General features: G+C 44.1%; 1 protein-coding gene across 2 annotated transcripts in view; it reads left to right on the top strand.

Annotated features, from left to right (window-relative positions):
* The first annotated feature begins 2,638 nt into the window (after positions 1 to 2,638).
* Positions 2,639 to 18,865, top strand: part of LOC143288329 (carboxypeptidase D-like) — an 88,010-nt gene continuing 71,783 nt past the window's right edge. For both annotated transcript variants that reach the window (XM_076596702.1, XM_076596701.1), the window contains exons 1-4: positions 2,639 to 3,497; positions 8,222 to 8,364; positions 9,111 to 9,280; positions 15,756 to 15,836. In XM_076596702.1, coding sequence (XP_076452817.1) covers positions 2,645 to 3,497; positions 8,222 to 8,364; positions 9,111 to 9,280; positions 15,756 to 15,836 — 1,247 coding nt within the window. In that variant the 5' untranslated portion in view covers positions 2,639 to 2,644. The remainder of the gene's footprint in view (positions 3,498 to 8,221; positions 8,365 to 9,110; positions 9,281 to 15,755; positions 15,837 to 18,865) is intronic.

Raw genomic sequence — 18,865 nt, 5'->3', positions numbered from 1 at the left:
GCAAGCGAGCTATTGGAATCTGCACGTGCAATCTACATCTGCATGTAGGTTTATATATGTCGTTTTTATTTGTTTGTTTGTTTTTTTTTAATTTTTTTTTTTTTACTGATTTCATGCCACAGTTTTGTAAATTCAAATTGAGATGATTCTTCTTTCCGTTACACGACCAACATCGACTTGCCGATGACTCTGTCGTGGTTCATGCATGCTGGGTATTTTCGTGTCTCCATAACCCACCGAACACTGACATGGATTACAGGATCTTTAACGTGCGTATTTGATTTTCGATTTGTTAGTCTACTCAGTGATGCGGGTCAGTGGTCTGCCAGTGTTACATCAGTCGACTGATCTTCTCTCTCTCTCCGTCTCTCCCCTCTCTCTCTCTCTCTCTTTGTCTGTCTGTCTGATCATCGCTGCCGGTGATCCTCAGTTCACTGATGTAGGTGTGGAGTACTGTGTAACATTATTTTCAATGTCACATCAGTGTCACATGTATCAGTATTCTGGCATGTCGGAACACAGTGGGTTCACGGTGATCCTCAGTTCACTGATGTAGGTGTGGAGTACTGTGTAACATTATTTTCAATGTCACATCAGTGTCACATGTATATTCTGGCATGTCGGAACACAGTGGGTTCACGGTGATCCTCAGTTCACTGATGTAGGTGTGGAGTACTGTGTAACATTATTTTCAATGTCACATCAGTGTCACATGTATATTCTGGCATGTCGGAACACAGTGGGTTAATTAATCAAGACCTACCTGCACCATGTACTTCTTGATGATCACTCAAGCCGCAACCGCGGCGTCAGTGTATCAGTGCCAGAAAAAGAACATCTAAATAATATTTTCTACTAGAAAACTCATTTTGTTTATCACTGATTATCATTATCGGCACTATTTTGAAAAACTGAAAATAATTAGTATTGTTATTAGTACCTGAGTAGTACGTGGTATATATTCATTACTTTTGATGGTGAAAACTGCAATGCCGCGGCCGAAACTACAAAACCGCGGTTTTGCATACTAGCCGTTATTCATGAGGCAAGTTTACGTATCTTACGTATCAGGGTACAACAAACGCACACGCACACACACACGCACACACACACAGAACTGTCGACTCGGAAATTCGAGCTTGCCTGCTGAAGAGATTCACGAGGGCACAGCCTCAGAAACACGGGCCGACACAGGCTCAACATCAGAGGAATTTTGTGCTCAAACAGGGTTGTCTCCCTCTGTAACAGTTTGCGGCCCAACAACGTCGTATCAATGCATCTTCCATCAATTCTTTTAACTGAGCCTGAATCGACTCGATTGCCACTGGAAAAAAAAGCCCACTTTGTAGGTGGGTTAGGACCTTGACAATTCAGTGCTTCATAAGTCAGCCACGCATGCTGCAAATTAAGTATCATGATTTATAGTTAATACTCCACTGACAGAACGACTGCAGTGGACGAACAGGCCTTTTAACGCCGGGGGCCTCAAACGTCGTACAAGTCAAGAGAGAGAGAGACAGAAAGAGGGAGAGGGCAAAACACGCTGAAAACAGCTGATCTATATCGACTATCTGAACTGAACTGAAGATTCGTGTCCCGGGGTCCAATGCACCAATCGAGCCTGACCGTAGGCTGGCCTTGAGTCCGTAGGCTGGATTGGTGCATTAGACCCCGGCGTCGCACCCGTCGACCGCGCAGTTGGCTGAGACTGAGAGATCGACTGACTGAGAGGGCGGGGCAGTTATTCAGTCTCAGACGTACGTTCATACCGTATATCTGCGTTCGTGACTTTCCACGGGGTCATTTTTATCAATTAATTTTCAAGTCGAGTGTATAGTGAGGCACTGATATGTATATATTTATATATATATATTTTTTTTAGATCAGTGAGTTTGAGGTGGCGGCACTGATCTAGTTTTTAAGTGAATGAAGTTGGTAACTGAATGTAATCATAACGACTTTTCCAACAAACTGCTATTGTAAGGAATACCTTTCTGTGTCTTGACTTGAATTTTTATATTGTCATTATTATCACTACCTTTTTTTCATTTATTCATTTATTTATGTATTTATTTACTTATTTATGTACGCTTATCTATTATCTATTCACGTTTTTTTTTCAAGGCCTGACTAAGCGCGTTGGGCTACGCCGCTGGTCAGGCATCTGCTTGGCAGATGTGGTGTAGCGGATATGGATTTGTCCGAACGCAGTGACGCCTCCTTGAGCTACTGAAACTGAAACTGAATTGACTTGAATGTTTGTATCTGTTATTACTGCTTCTGATTAAAAAACAAAACAAAACAACAACAACAAAAAACAAACAAAAAACTTTACATGTTTATTACTTTTATGTTCTTTATTTTATTCTTATTATTTCATCTCATTTTATTTTAGTATACAAGCCATTGTCTATTGTCCAGAGAATCGACTTCATCAAAAAAGATTTTAATGCTGACGAAATTGCAACGTCATCTTGTTGACGACAATGCGATATAATACACATTGTGATAAGCTTACACAGTGGCTCATTGCATGGCCTATGACGACGCATTGAGAAATCGGTAATCGGCGGTGACCCGAAGTGAAGGTCGCTGGCCTGACATCCGCCTTGGGGTGAAGGCTGTGTGTGACTGAACAACCAAGATGGCGAACAAGGAAGGGAGAGAAACGGCCTCTCTCAATATGTCGCTCTTTCTCTTCGTGTCATTCCTTTTCATCGCCCAACCAGTCACTGGAAAACCGAACCTTAGGTCTCGGAGAAGCATCGACACCAGTCGTTACATTCATCATGACGAAATGGAGACTTTACTGAAAAACTTGACGACACAGTTTCCAACTTTGGCCAAACTCCACAACATTGGCAGCAGCGTTGAGAACCGGACCCTATGGGCCATACAGATCACGGACAAAGTGGACGAAGTAGAGCCAGGGGAACCCATGTTCAAGTACGTTGGGAACATGCATGGTAACGAAGCAGTAGGACGACAAATCCTGATTTACCTTGCTCAGTATCTACTGCAAGGGTATGGTCAAGACGAGCGTGTGACCCATATCATAGACAGTACCAACATTTTTATCATGCCCACTATGAATCCAGATGGATTCGAAAAAGCTTCAGAAGTAGACTGCCAAGGAGTCGAAGGACGACCCAACGCACATAACAAAGATCTGAACCGCAACTTTCCAGACCAGTTCTTGGATGAGAGCGAGAAACCAGAAAGAGAAACTCAGATTCTCATAAAGTGGATTGAGAACAACCACTTTGTCCTCTCTGCCAATCTCCATGGAGGCAGTGTGGTGGCCAGTTACCCCTTTGATGATTCCAGCAGTCACAAAATCACAGGGGTGTACAGCCCCAGTCCAGACGATAAAGTCTTTCGCTTGCTTGCCCACACCTATGCCAACAACCATCTAGAAATGCACAAAAGCAATATTTGTCCTGGTGACAACTTTCCTGGAGGAATCACCAACGGTGCTCACTGGTATGATGTTCCTGGTGAGTTGACAGTTTTCATTTCTTTCCATTTTATGGGGTGGGTTGGTGGGTGGTGTGCACTTTTTACTTTTAGTAACTTAAGTAAGCAGTCCATTATTGATCATGACTTTTTTCTTATATTTTAGAGAGGTTTGGGAAAATCATAGCCATATGATTTTGGTGATTTTTTGTCCTATCAGAAAAAGGAGACTAAAAATGAGAGTGATTGGATGCGTTGAGACCCGAGTAACTTCAGTAAGAGACAAAAACAGTTAAAGAGTGAGACAGTGACTGAGTGAGAGTAAAGGAAACAATCAAATTCACATGCACATTATGTTTGGTCACACACATGCTTTTTTAACACTTCTAGTTGTACATATATTCAGTATTACTCAGAGACAAAATTCCGTATGTACAATCCAATAAAACTGATAAGAAGCTGAAATATTTTCCTTTTCTTTTGTGAGTGACAACTCATCCTACAGGATTTCCCCACATCATTATTTTTAAGAGGTTCTTCTTGAAAATGCTGCATGTGTACGTATGTATGTGTGTATATTATATCATGTGTGTTTGCAAGTGTGAATGTGTGTATAACTGTGTAGATATGTATATATATATATATATATATATATGTGTGTGTGTGTGTGTGTGTGTATGTATGTATATGTGTGTATATGCATGTGTGTGTGTGTGTGTGTGTTTGTGTGTATTGCACTGAATGGTGATCAGCAAGTGTTTTAGTGTGCATGGTCCATCAAAACAGAAAGTAGTGAGATGTCATCACCCTTTTTTCACATTGGCTTTCCTATCCACACTGTCCTCTTTTCATCACTTGACAACGGGCCTAGGGTTCGAAACATCGTATCCCACTAAACAAAGAGGATTCATCTACTACAAAAAAGAATCTTATAAACTTTAGTTTTTTGTCTTGAAGAATCCTGCAGTCAGTTTTGTCTTCTTCCCTGTGTAGATCAGATCAGGAACATCCTCCAATAACATATTACAACAATGTTGTAAGGTTTCTACTTGTACTTTGTAGACCTTTGTCAGATACACTTGTAACCTCTTATTTCATATTGTCAGTTATATAATTTTTCTAAACATTTCACCTTGACTATTGGTAAAATCCCCTTCTGCTGCTTTCTAGGTTGGTTGACCTTGTTTTAAGTTGACAGAATATAAAATTAACAGAAAGGGAAAAAAAACCCTTTATATTTAATAATGTAAAGTTTGTGCTCACGTCTCTCAAACTTCTACTTTTGATGAAACTTGTGCTTCTTACGTTATGCTGTGTGAGTTTCTTTGATACTCATACAGGTGTGTGCACAAGCATGCATGCATGAACATGTGCATGCACACACACACATACACACACATAGACATGTCTACACACATACATGAATACTCTCACACACACATTGACGCATGCACACATTTACACACTCACACAGTGACACACACAGTGACACACACACTCACATACACACACACACAGAGACACATATGCTCACACATGCAAGTCACACGCACACACACACACACACACACACACACACACACACACACACACACACACACATACACACACACACACATACACACACATGCTTACACTTGTAAAGTCTCACACACACACACACACACACACACACACACACACACATTACACTGACTACATTTACACTAATTACAGTCCATGGAAACATTGATACTTTTTGACTTTTTACATTTATAATCAGTTAAAAGAAAAAAAAAAACTCTTAGTTTTAATTCCGTTTGTTTCCCCCCAACTCGCACTCACAGCTTCCCCATCGATCATCTCCTACAGTCCTAGTTTGTTTTTATTTTAAAATGATAACAGTGAAATGTGAAAATTAATACTTAAAGTTAACTAAATGTTGCAGTCAGTAGTTATTATTGATAAATGTGTGTGTGTGTGAGTGTGTGTGTGTGTGTGTGTGTGTGTGTGTGTGTGTTGGGACTTTTACCAGAATTCCTTGTACACAGATTTAATTCAGTTTTAATCAGGAAAGCACCCAAGGCCTAGAAATAATCCCCGAGTGTACAACTACAAAGATCGTCTCAGAACACAGGTTGCCTCTTCGTTTCTTCCCACAAGTTCCCCCTGTGTTCACCATGTAATTAAATGAGTCATGACCTGAATTGTTAATTATGCAGGTAATAAGATTGGGAACTGAACACTGGTGTATTGATTACAATGATTAGCCACAAACAGATAGCGTCTAGCGTTCATGAGAGGCTCAGTGTAGATGAGCACAATTACGCATTAATTAATGGTGAAGGCTGACTAAAGAACAGGAGGATCAATGGCTGTGACAGTTGAACACTCCATCCTCATCCTTCAGGATCAAGTTAACGAGCGCATGTGTCATGGGCTGTATTGCGCATATATATTACACTATTGTGCGTGTACATGTACACACACACACACACACAGACACACACACACACACACACACACACACACACACACATGTTCTCTCACACACGCACACACACAAGTACATGCATACACACATGCACGCGCATTCGCGTGCACACACATACACACACACTCACACTATATGCTCTATCACACACACACACTCACAAATACACACACACACACATACACACACACACACACACACACACACACACACACACACACACACACACACACACACACACATACATACACACACACACACACACACACACACACACACACACACACAGAGTCACCCACATAAACACACACACACACACACACACACACACACACAGTAACAGTCACCCAAACACACGCGCGCGCGCGCGCACACACACACAGAGTGACACACACACACACACACACACACACACACACACACACACACACAGTCACACTGAGAGAGTCACACCCACCCACACAAACACAAACGCACAGTCACACACACACGCACACACACACACACACACACACACGTGTGCGCACAGACACACAGCTGAGAACCTGGGCCTTGCAGTAATAACCCCGAATAGAGCACTGATCAATAAGTATTTTATTGACCCAAAACACACCGTTCATCACAATGACAATGTCACAGGTGTTGTAACAGTTTCCCCATTGAGGGTCCCTGGGCCGTCAGTGACTGGATGATGATCATGATTGTGTGTGCTTGGCAAGATTGGCAGCCCCTGTTTGATTCAAAAATACTCTTATTGTATTCAGTTTTGATACACTTCCTCTTGCATACAGTCCCGTGGGAAAGGAGAAAAAATAGTATGGGCTGGCGAATGGATCACTGCCTGTAGTATGTGAACGTGTATGCAAGCGTGCAATCACTGCACACGCATGTGTGGATACACGCATCAACAATGATACACACAGACCATATATATATATATATATATATATATAATATGCAGAGACAGGAACAATTTTGTGCGCGCACACACACGATCACATGCACACAAATGCACACTGACTTGTTAATTCACCATATTGTACCATACCACACCACACCATGGTTAGCATTCCATTCTAATCCATACCACACCTTGTCACAATTTACACTTCATTATCCCATACTTAGTCAAACCACATGCATCAAGCCATATATATCATAAAAATGGTAAACTATGATTTATACCATTCCATTTCATACCACATCATACACTGTTAGTCAGCCTACATAATCCCATTGGCCATATCTAACGATGCTATGCTATGCTATATTATACTATGCTATGCTATGCTATGCTGATGACATGATTTATACCATGCCATACCACACCATACCTTGCCATTCACATGACATTTTGCCATGCCAAACCATATAATATTCAGCTATGCTATGCCATGTTGTGTTATACTATGCCATGCTGATGACATGACATGATTTATACCATGCCATACCACACCACAACTTGCTATAATTTACATTTTACCTCGCCAAACCGTAACAGTATCAAGCTGTACTAAGCTGTGCCTTGAAATGCCCATGACATGATATCATTTATAGGAAATGATACCATACCAATCCATATGATGTCACACCACACATTGCCAAATAACATTGAAATCCCCCATGGGATGCTGGGGGTCTTTCAGCATAAATAGCATCCCGGCCTTCAGGAAATTCTGTGCTAGAGATTTCCTCTTTTCTGTTGCTTTCTCAATTTCTGCCTCCCCCCCCCCTTCTGTGTTGTCTCCTTCCCAGTCCATTCCCCTTTCTTTTTTTTTTTTGAGCAAGCCTTGACACTTGTGTTCCACTTTTCCACAGCTACGATGTACAATCAGTGCTGTTTTGCTCTGGCGATTAGGTAGTGAAATTGTAAACACTGGGATGGGCACTAGCTGTCCATCTTGCAGTGTTTTTTCGCCTATGGCCTTTTTGTGTAATTTTTGTTTGACTTTGAAATATTGTTTTTTTCCTTGTAATCCGGGGATGATAGATTACGCAGAATAGCTGTTGTTCTCAGCACGGCCTAATCTTGTGTGCCCTGAGAAGCAAAATCAGTTAATGGTTAAAATGATGTCATGAACTGTTTCATAGGTTTTTCTTTTTCTTTTTTAAATCGTGTACATGACAGTTTTGTGTTTAACATGGTTGGACATTTGTGTAGTTGGGCAGTTCATGGTATGGCCCTGTGCAGTCGGCTGGACTATAAGCAACGACATAATGCTGTAGAGCCGTGCCATCACTATGTCATGCTATGCTAATTGCTATGCTGTGCCGGTGACCTGTGGTTTTCAGGAGGCATGCAGGACTACAACTACCTGCACAGCAGCTGCTTTGAGATCACCGTGGAGCTGTCCTGCTGCAAGTACCCCCCGCACTCTCAGCTGACTCAGGAATGGAAGAACAACAAAGAGGCTTTGCTCTCCTACATGGAGAAGGTGGGTGTGCAGGTGCTGGAACACACATGCTGACACATGCATCAGGGCTTCTGACTGGTTGAAAATTCTTGTGAGGTCTCTTTAACTGTAATTCTAAGGGATCCCCACTACCTTCAGAAGGTCAGTGAAATGCTGCAGATTTCTATTGATGAAGTCTGCATTGCTGCACACGTATACAAAGGCAGGCCTACTTCTAGTGGTAGTCATATAGAGTTCCGGGCCAAGAAATAATGGTAGGACACAAGAAGAGCCTGTGGCTCGATACATTGCTTCTTTCGTCTTATGTAAGTGGACTTTCACCAAGATTCTTTTAGTCTACCTCTCACTGTAGGACACAACAGTTTTTTTGTGGCGGACGGTCCTAACGTCTCGCTGAAGCTTTTGATGTTTTTTGCTCTTTTAGGTGTTGTAGAAATTTTGAGAATGTCTGAGGGACCCACCTGATGGACTTGCAGTGGGTCCTCTCCATTTTCATAGCATAAGGGACGCATCTTTATGTGTTATCAGAAGCCCTGTGTGTGTGTGTGTTGTGTGTGTGTGTGTGTCGTATGTGTGTTTGTGATGTAGGGCATAGGTTTGTCTGAAACCAGAGACGCTTCCACACTGAAACTGAAATTTCAAATCTGGAAAGAAACATATGAATTTGTTTTTGATTGATGTGATCAGTGTTGGATGAAGAGCAGAGTGAATGAACATTTATTTATCGATTGATAACGCACGGTGCCGTCTGCTCTCCCTTTCCCCAGGTTCACATTGGCGTCAAGGGGTTCGTCAAGGATGCGGACAGTGGCGCTGGAATTGCCAACGCCACCATCCACGTGGACGGCATCAACCACAACGTCACCTCCGCTCAGTTTGGGGACTACTGGCGCCTCCTGGTGCCCGGCAAATACAGCATCCTGGCCTCCGCCGAAGGGTAAGTGTTGGACTGGGTTGTTAAAGCATTAGACTTTCAATCCAAGGGTCCTGAGTTTGAATCTCGGTAACGGCGTCTGTTGAGGAAAGGGTGGAGATTTTCCTGATCTCTCAGGTCATCAGATGTGCAGACCTGTTTGTGCCTGAACCCCCTTCCCCCTTCGTATGTATACACACGCAGAAGATCAAATATGCACCTTAAATATCCTTTAATCTATGTCAGCGCTTGGTGGGTTATGGACACAAGAATATACCCAGCATGCACACCCGCGAAAATGGAGTATGGCTGCCTACATGGCGGAGTAAAAACATTCATACACGTTAAAGCCCACTCGTGTACACAGGAGTGAACGTGGGAGTTGCAGCTTTGGAATGACTAAGAAGGAGGAGGACTGGCTGAGAGGTGAGAGTATGGAATGCTCTGTATCGCTGATATATCTATATCTGTATATGTATATATTTATATATTATAGAGAGGGAACGCTATAACCAGTTTTAGCCTGTCTATTGGTGCTCCTTGCAAGTGAATGGAGTAATGCATGACGAGGAGTAGGACACTTACGGACTGAAGCCATTATACTTCAGCCGGTGGACTTTATAAACATTTTGCTAGAGCTGGTGGACAAAGTACAGACGTCGACCCATACAACCCAGGGCACCTTCCTGCCTCTGCAGGCTTCATGCCTTATTGATGCAGAAAAAAACCGTGGAATATATACCGTTTTTCCTCCAAATTATGTGTGAAAATACCCCCCCCCCCCCCCCCCAACCCACAGCTCCCTCCTAACCACCCCCTCATCCTTCCCCCACTGATGGTCTGGGTGCTAGTCTTTCGAATAAGATAAGATGATAAGCTGAGGTCCTGTTTATAACATGTACTTAGGGCACATGAAGGAGCTGTAGCAATGAAAGGGGTTGTCCCAGGTGAAAATCCACTTTGATAGTCGTCTTCTTCTTCGTTCATGGGCTGCAACTCCCACGTTCACTGGTATACAAGAGGGTTTTTATGTGTATGACTGTTTTTACCCCCACCATGTAGGCAGCCTTATTCTGTTTTCGTGGGGGGTGCATGCCTGGTTTGTTCTTGTTTCTATAACCCACCAAAGGCTGAAATGAATTACAGGACCTAAAGGGGGTTCAGGTACTAGCAGGTCTTGTTTCATTTTTCAGCCTGTGTGTGTGTTTGGAAGTTGTCAGCAAAATTGGATGTTTATGTGACTGTCTGCCTGGCTTACAGATGAAAAGGCTTGGAAAATTGATTCATTATTACATAGAATCAGGTGAAAAAATAACAGCCCTAATACCCAAGCTGTTACAATAATCAAGACAAAACTGTATGAAAGGTTTTTCCGTTTCTGTCTCCACCTTTTTATGTTTAGTGAAGGGGTAAAAAATATAAAAAAAGAAGAAGAAAAAAGGGGGAAAAAAGGGAAAAGAATGTAATTATCTGAATTGCCTGTCTGTGTGTCTCTTGTTTCTCTCAGTATAATGTCAACAGAAATGTGTGGATTTCAGCTGTGGTATCCGTCACCTCTGTCTCCGTCAGTCAGTCAGTCAGTCTGTCTGTCTGTCTGCCTCTCAACAAACGGCGAAAAATGTTTTGTGCAATCTGTTGCACCATCTCACATTCAGCCCATCATCAAAGTGTGGTTGTTTAAGATATGTTTTACCGGCAGGTTTGTGAAGCATTCGTTTACTGGTATATATATGTGTTTATTGCACGTTTATGTAGGTCAGGACCCATTTGGGTAAATTGTTTTGGCACCAGCTGGTCTTGTACAGTTTCAGATGTATATGATGTGAGTGTGTGTGTGTGCGCGTGCGCCTGTGTGTGTGTGTGTGTGTGTGCATGTGTATGTGTGTGCGCGCGTGCGTGAGTGTGTGTGTGCATGTGTGTGTGTTTATGTTTATTTATTTGTGAATATTATCATTATTCCTTTTTTTTTTTTTAATCTTTTTTTTTCTTCCTATCTATTTTTTTCTGTTTCAGTTTTTATTGTATTTGTTAATTTTTATTCTGTTAGTTAGTGATACAGTTTATTTTAGTTTGGTTTATTTTAGTTTATTTTCCCTCAAGACCCGTCTGAGCGTGTCACGTTACGCTGCTGGTCAGGCATCTGCTTAGCAGATGTGGTGCAGCGTACTTGGATTTGTTCAGACGCAGTGTCGCCTCCTTGAGAAAATTGAAAGTGAACTGGCCTTGTGCTGTGCGACTGAAGGTCCTCAGTACACCTTGTGGCTGCTGAAGCAGAATTTCAGGGTGCCCAGTGGATGGAGGTGGCAGAACGGTTCAGACCCATATCCACCAACACAGTGTCTGTGAGGGTCTGGGTTCCAATCCTGCTCTTGCCCCCTCTGCCCAGTTGGACTGGAAAATCAAACTGAGCGTCTGGTCATTCGGACGAGGTGAAAAACCCTGTGTCCAGCACGCACTTGGCACACTGAAAAAGAACCCACGGCAGCAAAAAGGTGTTGTTTGCTGGCAAAATTCTGTAAAAGAAATCCATTCCAATACATACACAGATATATACATGTACTCAAGTCCTCACTAACACATTTGGTCACGCTGCTGGTCAGGCATCTGCCTAGCAGTTGTGGTGTAGCGCATATGGATTTGTCTGAACGCAGTGACGCCTCCTTGGGAAACTGAACCAGAAACTGGCAGCCTTGAACAGTCCTGGGTAAAAGTGAAAGGGACGTTCCCTTGGCTGAAAAAGAGCTGAAGAAACAGCACAGGCCCTAGCAAACTTATAGAGTTTCAGTTTCTCAAGGAGGATGTCACTGCGTTCAGACAAATCCATGTATATACACCACATCACGACTGCTAACCAGATGCCTGACCAGCAGCATAACCTGTCAGAGTGGGTTTCTTCTGCATAACATTTTTGCAAGAGTATGTAAGGCTTTCATCGTTACAGGTTCTTTTCCAGTGCGCAAAGTCATACTTTTTCAAAGGCTGTAGACTGAAATCTTGCTTTCACATCTGCAGACAGCTGAACCTTGCTTTCCATAAAGTTTTAGGGAGAGGCAAAAAGGTGGGGGCAGAGGGTGTGGGGGAGGAGGCGTGAGGTGGTGGTGGAGGTGGGGGGGGGCACTGCTAACATTTATCAAGCGCCTCGAAAAATGCAGCAGTAGGCGACATGGCCCTGCTTGCTTGCTGCTGTAATTCTTTCCCTTTAAGCGCTTGTCACATTGATTTGTTTATTTCTCTTGTGTTGTGTGGCTGGCTGTACCTTTGTAAAACATTTTCATAATATCAGCGTTAAGCGGAATGGGTATCTGACTTCGGTTTTTGGTGGGAAGGTAAAAAGGCAGAACTGAACCCTAGATGTTGTGGATTTGAGTTAACCTTTGCTGAGCCTTAGACACAGTGGATATGAAATAACTGCCCTGATGACTGTTAAAGTCAGTGGGACCTTCCTTTTTTTTTTCTTTTTTTTTTTCTTTTTTTTTTTGAATAGATAATAATATTCTTCTACTCCCCCTTTAAATTGTTAACTTCAGGTGTACCAAGAATGTTCTGTGTGTGTTCTGTGTGTTCTGTATGTATATATATATATATGTGAAAGGCCTGAACTGAATGAGCATTTGATTGATGTTGCTCCATTATTTTTGTGTGCTTCTTTTTTTGGTTTTTTGTTATATACTTTAAAAAAAAAATTAATACTGGGAGATACAGATGGTTGTTTGATCTGTGAGTGACAGGTGTTTCTGGCTGTTTGATCTGGGAATCATTCTGGTTGTTCGTCTGTGCACTGTGAATGCTGTACAGAGTGTGTGTGTGAGTTGTCTCACCAGCACTGATGATCCATTTTCTCTCTTCCACCACACGCCTCCTCTTCATGTTTCTATTTTTCAGTCGTGTTCTTCTGATTTCGATCAATCTCACTGTGGGTGTTTTGAGACATCTGTCACCATTTCTTTTATTTTTATAATAATATATGCTGTGTCATGACGTATAGAACTTTTTGTGATGTCCCATGGAGCTCGTTGTGTGTGTGTGTGTGTGTGTGTGTGTGTGTGTTGTGTGAGTGTGCGTGGATGTGTGTGTGTGTGTGTGTGTGTGTTGTGTGTGTGTGTGTGTGTGTGTGTGTGTGTGTTGTGTGAGTGTGCGTGGATGTGTGTGTGTGTGTGTCTCCCCACTTTCAAGTGATTGTGGTGGCTTGTGCATGAGTCCATGAAATCAAACACACAGAGAAAATATAAAAGAGTAAAATGTGTCAGTGTAGCAGTGGTGTCAGTACACACCATGAAACATGTAGCAGTGGTGTCAGTACACACCATGAAGTGTGTAGCAGTGGTGTCAGTACATTACACACCATGAAACGTGTAGCAGTGGTGTCAGTACACACCATGAAACATGTAGCAGTGGTGTCAGTACACACCATGAAGTGTGTAGCAGTGGTGTCAGTACATTACACACCATGTACAGTACACAATCACAGCTAACCCACTCCTCACCCTCTGTATGTGTACATGTGTGTCTGCAGCTACCATTCACAGCTAACCCACTCCTCACCCTCTGTGTGTGTACATCACTACATGTGTGTCTGCAGCTACCATTCACAGCTTACCCACTCCTCACCCTCTGTATGTGTACATGTGTGTCTGCAGCTACCATTCACAGCTTACCCACTCCTCACCCTCTGTATGTGTACATGTGTGTCTGCAGCTACCATTCACAGCTTACCCACTCCTCACCCTCTGTATGTGTACATGTGTGTCTGCAGCTACCATTCACAGCTAACCCACTCCTCACACTCTGTGTGTACATGTGTGTCTGCAGCTACCATTCACAGCTTACCCACTCCTCACCCTCTGTGTGTGTACATGTGTGTCTGCAGCTACCATTCACAGCTTACCCACTCCTCACCCTCTGTGTGTGTACATGTGTGTCTGCAGCTACCATTCACAGCTAACCCACTCCTCACCCTCTGTGTGTGTACATCACTACATGTGTGTCTGCAGCTACCATTCACAGCTTACCCACTCCTCACCCTCTGTATGTGTACATGTGTGTCTGCAGCTACCATTCACAGCTAACCCACTCCTCACCCTCTGTGTGTGTACATGTGTGTCTGCAGCTACCATTCACAGCTTACCCACTCCTCACCCTCTATATGTGTACATGTGTGTCTGCAGCTACCATTCACAGCTAACCCACTCCTCACACTCTGTATGTGTACATGTGTGTCTGCAGCTACCATTCACAGCTAACCCACTCCTCACCCTCTGTATGTGTACATGTGTGTCTGCAGCTACCATTCACAGCTTACCCACTCCTCACCCTCTATATGTGTACATGTGTGTCTGCAGCTACCATTCACAGCTAACCCACTCCTCACCCTCTGTGTGTGTACATGTGTGTCTGCAGCTACCATTCACAGCTTACCCACTCCTCACCCTCTATATGTGTACATGTGTGTCTGCAGCTACCATTCACAGCTAACCCACTCCTCACACTCTGTATGTGTACATGTGTGTCTGCAGCTACCATTCACAGCTAACCCACTCCTCACCCTCTGTGTGTGTACATGTGTGTCTGCAGCTACCATTCACAGCTTACCCACTCCTCACCCTCTATATGTGTACATGTGTGTCTGCAGCTACCATTCACAGCTAACCCACTCCTCACCCTCTGTGTGTGTACATGTGTGTCTGCAGCTACCATTCACAGCTTACCCACTCCTCACCCTCTATATGTGTACATGTGTGTCTGCAGCTACCATTCACAGCTAACCCACTCCTCACACTCTATATGTGTACATGTGTGTCTGCAGCTACCATTCACAGCTTACCCACTCCTCACCCTCTGTATGTGTACATGTGTGTCTGCAGCTACCATTCACAGCTTACCCACGCCTCACCCTCTGTGTGTGTACATGTGTGTCTGCAGCTACCATTCACAGCTTACCCACTCCTCACACTCTGTATGTGTACATGTGTGTCTGCAGCTACCATTCACAGCTTACCCACTCCTCACCCTCTGTGTGTGTACATGTGTGTCTGCAGCTACCATTCACAGCTAACCCACTCCTCACACTCTATATGTGTACATGTGTGTCTGCAGCTACCATTCACAGCTAACCCACTCCTCACACTGTGTATGTGTACATGTGTGTCTGCAGCTACCATTCACAGCTTACCCACGCCTCACCCTCTGTGTGTGTACATGTGTGTCTGCAGCTACCATTCACAGCTTACCCACTCCTCACCCTCTATATGTGTACATGTGTGTCTGCAGCTACCATTCACAGCTTACCCACGCCTCACCCTCTGTGTGTGTACATGTGTGTCTGCAGCTACCATTCACAGCTAACCCACTCCTCACACTGTGTATGTGTACATGTGTGTCTGCAGCTACCATTCACAGCTTACCCACTCCTCACACTCTGTATGTGTACATGTGTGTCTGCAGCTACCATTCACAGCTTACCCACGCCTCACCCTCTGTGTGTGTACATGTGTGTCTGCAGCTACCATCCCACGGAGCAGCGGGATGTGATCGTGCCAGACAACAACAGCGGGACGGCCCTGGACTTCAGACTTCGCCGAAGGTAACTGCTGGATGTTTCGGAGAGGAGGAGGATGATGATGATGATGGTGTTGTTGCTAACGAACCCGCTTCGTGCATGCAGTTTGCATTCAGTTGTCTTGACTAACCCCCTGCGTCATGTATGGTTTGTATTTTTTGTTGTTGTTGATTGATCTTATTTTTTCTTTTTCTCTCTTTTTTTTTTTTTTTTGTTGTTGAATAAGTGAGCTACGTTGGGTGGCCGCTTGATTGTCAATAAACCGTGCAAAGATGACAGTGTTTGTTGGATTGTGTGTATTGTATATTTATATCTGTCCATGCGCTTTTGCCGTGTTGGTTGTCATTGCCTGTGTTCCCCTGGGTTTTTTTTTTGCATGACTAGCAGTCTGGGGTGACCCCTGTGAACCCTCCATTTCTCCACTGGTTCATTCCATGGTGGATGCAGTGTGTCAGATGGCCGTTAGAAGGCCCCCCCCCTTCTGAAGGAGACTGCATTGTGTTCTGTGTTGTGTTGGCATGCGGACGTTTTCACACTCTTCAGTGACAGCACTCTTAAAAAGTCTCTTGCAAGATGTAAGTTAACTCACTCTGGACGATGGAACGCTATAGCGTTCCTGACGTAAGGTAGCGTTCCGGATGATGGAACACTGTAGCGGTTTTGACAAAAAATTACAATTTTTTCCCCGTTTTCCTCATGGGGCAGCATAACAATCACAGTTACACCGGGCATTGCGAACGTGTCAAGGGTTGAATGGAAAGTTTCTTCATGAGATTCCGTAACAACACACTCCACAGCGAGCCAGCAAGTTCAGGACCGCTGCTGAAGTGATTGAAATGCTTCAAACTGAAGGTTTTGACATCAACGAGGGTGATGAAGACATTGAATAAAGTATCTGCAGTGAAGTAAGCTACCAGCAAGTAGGAACTGATAGTGATTCAGCTTCTGAGAGCAGTGAAGAGGGAGGGGGGTGGGCATTCACACGTCAGGAGAGGGGTCAGTGGGTCAAGTACAGTGAGTTTCATTCACTTACTTTATGTTTTGTATTTTTTGTGATTTTTTTTTTCTAACCCTGACAAATGGGTTGTCTGTAGGGAAAAGCAAGGGAGAGAACTATTCGTCTGGAGTGAGTTAAAGCTCAAATGTGATCTCTCTCCAAAGCAAATAGGAACAAGACTTAGTGTGGATATTGGGTGAAGTTGTTGTTGTTGTTGTTGTTGTTGTTGTGTTTGAGAATGTTTGTGCCCTCCGAATGCATGTTCATCATTTATTCCATTGTCCTCACACACACACACACACACACACACACACACACACACACACACACGCACACGCACACTCACATGCACACACACACACACACTCACAGACACACACACACAAAACACACACACACACACACACACACACACACACACACACTCACACACACACACACTCACACACATTCACTACCGTACCATACAGGGAGACTTCAGCAGACACAGAGGTAGAGAAAGCCCCCTGAAGACTGCGTCATCACCACAGAGGAAAAACAAAAACAAAACAAAACAAAAACTTTTCTTGCCCTACACCTTCCACTTACCCCTGCCCCCCCCCCCCCCCACCCCCACCCCACCCACACTCTCACGCCCCTCTCTCCTCCCTTACCCCCAGTTTACCCTCCCACCCACGTACCCCTTTTTTTCCTGAAGGGATGAGGCCCACAAACTAGCCCACCATCCACCCCCTTAAAATAAAACACCTTCCCCCCCTAAGCCCCTACGCATCCGCCCACCCCCCCACTTTCCCACCCTGCCACCGTATAAAGTGGTATTACCATTTGTGACAGTTGCATGTGCTTCTTTCTGTAAATCAGTAATTTATTAATTGTCAGCAGGAAATGCATTACATGAATCGTCTTTCTGTTTTGATTGAACGGCGGCACAACTCCGTCCTTTTTTGTTTGTTCGCTTGTGTTTTTTGTTACTTTTTTCTCTCTTTTTTTTTTCAGTGTAGGTGTATAATAATGATAATGAAGAAATACACACACACACACACATATATACACATACATATACACATTCTCTCTCTCTCTCTCTCTCTCTCTCTCTGTCTCTCTCTCTCTCTCTCTTCCTCTTTCTCTCGGTCTCCAATCTATTTCTCCACCTCCCTCTTTCTCTCTCTCTCTCTTCCTCCCACCCCCCCTTCTCTCTCTATCACTGACGAAAGCTGTTCCTTGCATGTATTCATTAAACACCCACAGTCATAAAGCGCTCAGCACACCAGTGACACATATGTTACATAGAAATAGATACACTGCAGTCAAAGAGAGATAAAGCACAGAGAGAGAGATAGGAGAGAGAGGGACATAGAGAGAGAGGGCAGATCAAAAACAGATGTCTATCTTCCCTCCCCTTCCCTTGGTTCCATGGCCCAGCCACACGCCGCACCACACGCCGCACCACACGCCACACCACACTGTGTCACACCACATCACGCCATGCCTCACCACACCACACCATGACACCACAATACACACCACGCCACAACACACCATGCAGTTCCATACCACACACCACACCACACCACACCACATCACACTCCACACCACACTTCACACCACACCACATTGCATTGCACACCACACCACATCACATTACACCACGCCTCACCACACCACACCATGACACCACAATACACACCACGCCACAACACACCATGCAGTTCCATACCACACACCACACCACACCACACCACACCACACCACACCACACCACATCACACCACACCACATTACACCACGCCTCACCACACCACACCATGACACCACAATACACACCACGCCACAACACACCATGCAGTTCCATACCACACACCACACCACACCACACCACACCAAACCACACCATACCACACTCCACACTCCAGACCACACCACTCCACATCACACTCCACACCACACCACATTGCATTGCACACCACACCACATCACATTACACCACGCCTCACCACACCACACCATGACAGCACAATACACACCACGCCACAACACACCATGCAGTTCCATACCA

Source organism: Babylonia areolata, chromosome 12 (genome assembly GCF_041734735.1).
Source record: "Babylonia areolata isolate BAREFJ2019XMU chromosome 12, ASM4173473v1, whole genome shotgun sequence".
Classification (NCBI taxonomy): Eukaryota; Metazoa; Mollusca; class Gastropoda; order Neogastropoda; family Buccinidae; genus Babylonia; species Babylonia areolata.
The sequence above is the reverse complement of the archived record's forward strand: the minus strand, read 5'-3'. Positions and strand labels throughout refer to the sequence as shown.